Source organism: Pinus tabuliformis, chromosome 4_1, assembly GCF_031772625.1.
Source record: "Pinus tabuliformis cultivar Carrire ecotype Pingquan chromosome 4_1, CPIR1, whole genome shotgun sequence".
Classification (NCBI taxonomy): domain Eukaryota; kingdom Viridiplantae; phylum Streptophyta; class Pinopsida; order Pinales; family Pinaceae; genus Pinus; species Pinus tabuliformis.
The window spans coordinates 733724030-733730353 of record NC_142303.1 but is presented as its reverse complement, the minus strand read 5'-3'; the positions used below and the strand labels follow the sequence as shown (position 1 = coordinate 733730353).

General features: G+C 36.5%; 1 protein-coding gene across 1 annotated transcript; it reads left to right on the top strand.

Moving 5' to 3' along the window:
* The first annotated feature begins 556 nt into the window (after positions 1-556).
* On the top strand, positions 557-2141 carry LOC149178229 (uncharacterized). The gene is made up of 2 exons (XM_089423572.1): positions 557-893; positions 1221-2141. The coding sequence occupies exons 1-2, from the start codon at positions 704-706 to the stop codon at positions 1877-1879; spliced, it is 849 nt and encodes a 282-aa protein (XP_089279698.1). The 5' UTR covers positions 557-703; the 3' UTR covers positions 1880-2141.
* The last annotated feature ends 4183 nt before the right edge of the window (positions 2142-6324 follow it).

Below are 6324 nucleotides of genomic sequence, written 5' to 3'. Positions count from 1 at the left end.
ATGACGGTGGACAGTACCAATTAACATTGAAAACAAAGATTTGAACCAGAAGGCTTACAACTGTCATTACCTTTTTATCTTTACACGGCATGCGAAAAAGATACCCTCGTCAAATATTTGTTGCACTGAGGAAGATTGCTCCAATGTATCATTGAATATTTTTTGCTTTTATTTTGATAGGTTGAATATTTATTACAATTACTTCGTCAAATATTTGTTGGACTGAGAAAGATTGCTCCAATGTATCATTGAATATTTTTTTTTTATTTTGATATCTTGAATATTTATTATAATAATTGTAGTGGGGGAGGATTCAACTGAGCTCTGAACGTACGTTGAATTAATTTCTATGGAAAAGAGGATAATGCCCCAGACCGTCAAACTGTTTTTCTTCACATGGGACGGTAAGAGGCCCCACGTCTCTGTTTCCGTAGGGACAACAGAGCGGTAATTGAGGGTTGCCTGGCCCCAGGAAACCGTCAATCACGCCGTCGAAAACTGAAAGCTCAGCTCGTTAAATTTTCTCTTGCAAGCAAACATTCATGACGCGCAGATCTCTGCATACTCGCGATAATGTCTTCCCATATATTTGCAAGTTAATAGTTCTATTTATGTTCATTTGTTAGTGGTTTCCCCATGCTTTGAGAAAGTGATTGAATGTCTAACATATTGATACCGCAGTGTGTCACATATTCATACAATCATGAGGATGAGCTGCAATGGCTGCCGTGTCTTGCGAAAGGGTTGTAGCGAATACTGTGTTCTCAGGCCCTGCCTCCAGTGGATAACGACACCAGAGTCGCAAGAGAATGCCACTATTTTCTTAGCAAAGTTTTATGGACGCGCTGGTCTGACGAATCTCATATCCAGGGCGCCCGAGCAATTGAGGCCTGGTAAAATAACATTCGCATGAATTTATCTAAATGTAAACGTGTGCATTTGTTTTCTAATACGAATACACCATATCTAAAAATCCAAATCAAACATGCACTTTCAAGTTGTAGATGTATAGTTGCTTGAGACTGACAAAACATCTTTAAACTGGGACTTGATTTACAACACCAGATTGAAGAGCTATGTTTACAGAACCTTTTTAACACAGGTTTCAGTAGTAGCTTTAGATATGAGTTTTCCAATAAGTTCTCTTTCATTCATTTTGCATATCTAAGAGAAATAGACGTGACAATCAATAAAAGTAGTTTGAGTGTTGCGTGGTGCAGATATATTCAAGTCTCTTTTATCCGATGCATGCGGCAGGATGGTTAATCCCATATATGGATCACTCGGCCTTTTGCTCTCCGGGAACTGGACAGAATGCCAAAAGCGGGTCGACAGCATCCTGCGGGGATCGCTTCCTGCCTCTACGAAAGGCCATTTCACGTCCCCAAGTCGTAAAGGTATGTTGCCAATGGCAGGCATGGCTGGCCGCGAGCAGCACAGAGCAATGAAGTGTAGAGGAAGAAAGAGATTCAAGGGTTTCTCCTGTGCAAAACCTACGCATAAAGAGCTTGAAAGTGTAGCGATTTGCAATCATTACGGTTCAAACAGTAAATCTGATGACCGGGACAGTGTAAAAGAGACGCTGCAGAATTTTGGAAATGGTAAGCTTAATGGGGAGGACGTCGAGACATATTCGACGTTTCTAACGCTCCAGGAAAAGGATGAATTTCATGGTGGTCAAGCACAGATCGAAAGCCGCCGCGATCTGATCTGTAGACTTAAATCCAATCAAGCTGAAACTCCTCCATGCAATGCCGTGGAGCTAGAGCTTACGCTTGGTTCTAAAAGCTCGACCTCTCCTCCTAAAATATCAGCTGTCGACATGCGTTGGAGTGAGGCCCATTGGGATCACTGCATGGGGCAGACTTATCTTCCCTGAAAATTTCTGCTTTCTAGTTTGGCCAAATTGGAATGGCAGATATTCAGCTCTTCTACCTATTACTGTATCTAGGAAATAAGAATAAATTACTATAGATTTGCAGAACTATCATTTGCCGGACTTCCAAAGCCGTATCTTTTGATATTGAAATTCTATATAATGCTTTGTAAAACACGTGAAGAACTGTTCCATTTTTACAGGAAAAATGTATTTGTGCACCAAACAAAAAAAACAATAAATATGCAAAGTAGTATTTTTATAATTTTGATTTAAATTAATAATTATTACTATGAATGGTGGAAATGATATTTTCTTTTAATAATTAGGATGAAAAGTAGTTATATGTTTTTATTTTTTCAAGAAAAATTGTCCTTTTTTTTTAATGGAAAGCAGTATTTTTATAATTTTCATAAAAATTAATAATAATTATTATGAAGGGTAGAAGTGATATTTTCTTTTAATAATTAGGATGAAAAGTAGTTATATGTTCCTACTTTTTGAAGAAAAATTACATACTATTAACTTGTTGTTTTTTCGTCTTTATATGTTTGTTATATGATTAATAATAATTAACATATATGATTAATAATAATAACAGTAGTTTAATATATATATATATATATATATATATATATATATATATATATATATATATTTTGGTTATATAAAATGTATATAAAGGGTGTAGTTTTGCTAACTGATAAAATGACTTTTTCCTTCATATTTGACAATATAATGTTACAGGAGATTGTGATTTCTTATTGTTTAAAATACATTTTTAGAAGGAACGAATAAATTTCGTACTAAAATTTTTTTGTATGAGATATTTAGATTTTGAAAATTAAATGGTTTAAACTTGTAATTCTTATATTGGAGTCTTCTACCGTTGTTTCTTCCCTGTTTCTAGAAGGTTACATGTCCTCTCAAAATGATTATTTTCTCCTGGTTGTTATTTTGGAACAAAAATCTTACATGGGAGGTTTTTCAAAGGAAGAAATGGCAGGGTCCGAGCAGATGTGCTATGTGCCTCAATGAAGCGGAATCCAATCTGCACATGTTCTTTCAATGTGCCTCGTCCTTTAATATCTGGTATGATCTGTCTTTACATTTTGGTTTTCCTTACATCATCTTTTCTTCTGTTCAGGATGCTTTTATATGGTGGAGTAGGCAATCCTCATCTTGGAGGTCGTTGTTTATCATCTCCTGTTGGTTCTTGTGGATCTGGCGAAATGCACAAATTTTCCAAGGTTCAAAGGAACCCCTTCATGCCATTCTTCAGCGAATCCTGGCTTGTCATGAATCTTTTCATCAAAATGACTTTTCGCCAAATGTGCCTGCTATATGATTCTGGGGTTATTTTTTCTGCTCCGGCAAGTTGGTATCAGTCCTTTTGGATCTCTGTTCCAAGGCAGAGCTGTCTGCTCCTTTTTTTCTTATGTGTTATCTGTAATGTAATCATTGAAGGGCTGTTCCTTCTAGTTTTTGTATAATCTGTGGCATTTTAAGGACAAGCGGGCTTTGTAGATGTGATGTATAGGTTTATCCTGTTTCAGATATGGATGATTCAGACTATCTGTATCATTTTCTGTAATCATGTGGGGCTTCTCTTCAGCTCAATTTACAGCGTTATGTATTGAAGACTTTTATATTTTCTTAATATAAATTTATATTGGTTTTTTCTCTGAAAAAAAATTAATCAAGATAAATACTACTTAAAATTCCACTTGTTTTAAGATTTACTAGAAAGAAGAAAAAAATCATTTTATTTTTAGATTAACCTATGTTTATATAAAAGAAATGTAAAACCATACCATCTATAATACGAATATATGACATAAGTTTCAAAATTTAAAACTAAGATTTATTAATTATTGCACTCAAGGTGAACGATGTGGACTTTAATGGCACATAATCCGATTTGAACATTTGAAGAATTGTTACGTAGTTTATATTGTTGGATTTGCCTGACATTAAAATGTCACATGGCTCTATGCGGGGTGTTTGACCTGTAACCAGACTCTTGAGTAAATGTCTTTGGTACGCTGATACACGCGGCATGACTCTGGTCCGTTTTACTACATGTATCTGTCCGCGGGTTAAGTCTGTCTGTGACAGTTGGGCTTGTCTTCATTCGTTGATTTGTGATGGGCAATGCGACGGTGAGGAGGGTTTAGGGATTTTCCAACTAACCACCTCACCGCCCCTGGCCGGATGGTTGGTCATTTGCTGCTGGAAGGTTGAGGTCTCCGCCGCTCTGCATTGAAGTCGGCCTCCGGGTTTTTGGTGAGCCCATACACTCTTCTACAGTGTGTTATGGCGATATCTGTCCAACATTCGTAGGACAGTATCCAGATACACTTACCCTTGTCCTTTGCAGGTCTTCTATGCCATTTGAGTTTAGTCTTTGCCTTAATCTCTCATATGATTCGGTGGTTAACGGATGGCTTTCGCCGTCCAAGAATGGTTTGAGGGTTCTTCGATTTTGCGGGAGGTAGCTTGTTCCGACACTGGTTCGCGGAAGGTGAGCATGTAATTTCTTCAGCTCCATGACTTACATGGTTTCTCATTACAGTCCTTCACACTTTTCTAAATCTACAATTGACTAAGTGATAATCCTTGTTGTAATGAAGGCGAGCTGCCAACCTTTGGAACTATCCAAACTCAAGTATTGTTGCCACCCTCTGGGTCATTGTTTTTACTGGTTGACTTAGCAGCCTTTCTTCCTAATGATTCTGCGATCGATAGCATATGATTTTGTAGTTAATCTGTTGTAGCCGCCAGGATCTTTTCATGGTCATATCTGCGCCTCTTGAGGTTTTTCAAACTTATACTTTCCATGGCTATCTACAGGTTGGGAAATAGTTACTGCTGGTTCACAGTGTTTGATTGTTATGAATTAGACGCTTTGCGGAAGAACTGTGTTGGCAGAGGTTTTATGGCAGAACTTACCAAGCTCTTTCTTGTTTGGAAGATTGTGTATATATGTTAAATGTTGCGCCCGACATACACCAGGGTTTGTCTGTTGATATGCTTTCAGATTTTTTTTTTTTTTGAATTTATAAGACTGTCTGCTCTTTACAAGACAATGTGTAACTAGGATTTCTTGTAATACATAAATCTCGATGTACCTATGAACTCGAGGGTTTTTGGGTTTATCTCAAAGTTGGACACATTCAGGCCATTCAGCCATTTTACTGTGGATAATATAGGTTATGCTTTTCTTTATAGTTGGATATACATAGTCTATATTTTATTAAAAGAATGCATATGTGGTTTGGCTTTACTACTGTCTTTTCTGGTATACTTGATAGTTGTACTTCAGTTTCTTCTTTAATGTAACCGCTTGACAATAGATAGATATTTTCTATGGGTTAGACTTAGTTGTCTCCTCCTTTCTTTGTCTATTTGGAATTTCTTGTAACAGTTTGACCAAAATGATTATTCTCATAAGGAATTTCACCTTAAAGGTTATTATTTTCTCTGTCACAGTTTTCACCCTAAAGGTTATTATTTTCTCTGTCACGGTTTATCAAAAAATTTATTCTTACGCTTAGTCAAAAGGAATACCATTCGAGTTTAAAAGTGCGTGGCGATATTATACATGGAAATATGCTTCATGTATTGTTTGGATAATTACTAGCTTTTATGCATAACAGTGCAATTATTGTTTAGTTGTGAATTCAACTCTAGTTCTATTCTAATATACTTTCAAGGAACATTTAAATTATTCTGTCAAGTAATTTTCTATAATCCAATATCATTTCTTAAATGAAATCTATGTTACTTATCTACATAATATTTGTCAGCATATAATTCGAAAATTGTCTGGAAAGTCTCTTCTCCCAGCCACGAGCCTGGCAATCATGTCAAGACTCTCCCCCGAGCACTTTATCTTCTTCACAATTAGATTAGATCCAGCTACAGTCCTGTACTCACTATCCAGCTTCAAGTCCTGTACTTTTCAAATTGTCTTTGATTAATTTCCCATTGGTTTATTCCACCCAGTTCTAGGATTTTCTCCCTCGACTTTTTCTCCATCTATATTTCCCTTTCTAGTGCAGATGAGTAATTGTTTCTTTTAACTATTCCAAACAATTTTTATTTTTTATTAACATGTTTGAACTCCTAATTACTCATTTGTTAGGTAACCAATTATATCCTGGCCTTCCAGCCTCAATCATTATCGTAAAGTAAAAAACATTAATGCAGTAAAACATAAAAATGAACTTAGTAACTACAACAATTCTTTTATGTAGCCTAGGGTGTTATATCTCCCCTCCCCATATGAGGAACATCGTCCCTAGTGTTCCTCTAATTTAATAAAATAACGTCGGATAAGCTTCCCACATAAATCCCTCCTCTTCACCGGGGGCTTCCTTGGGGCAAAAGTGCTTCCACTGCACTTTAATCTGGGTGATGGCTCGCTTCCACAAGGTGGTTTCTCT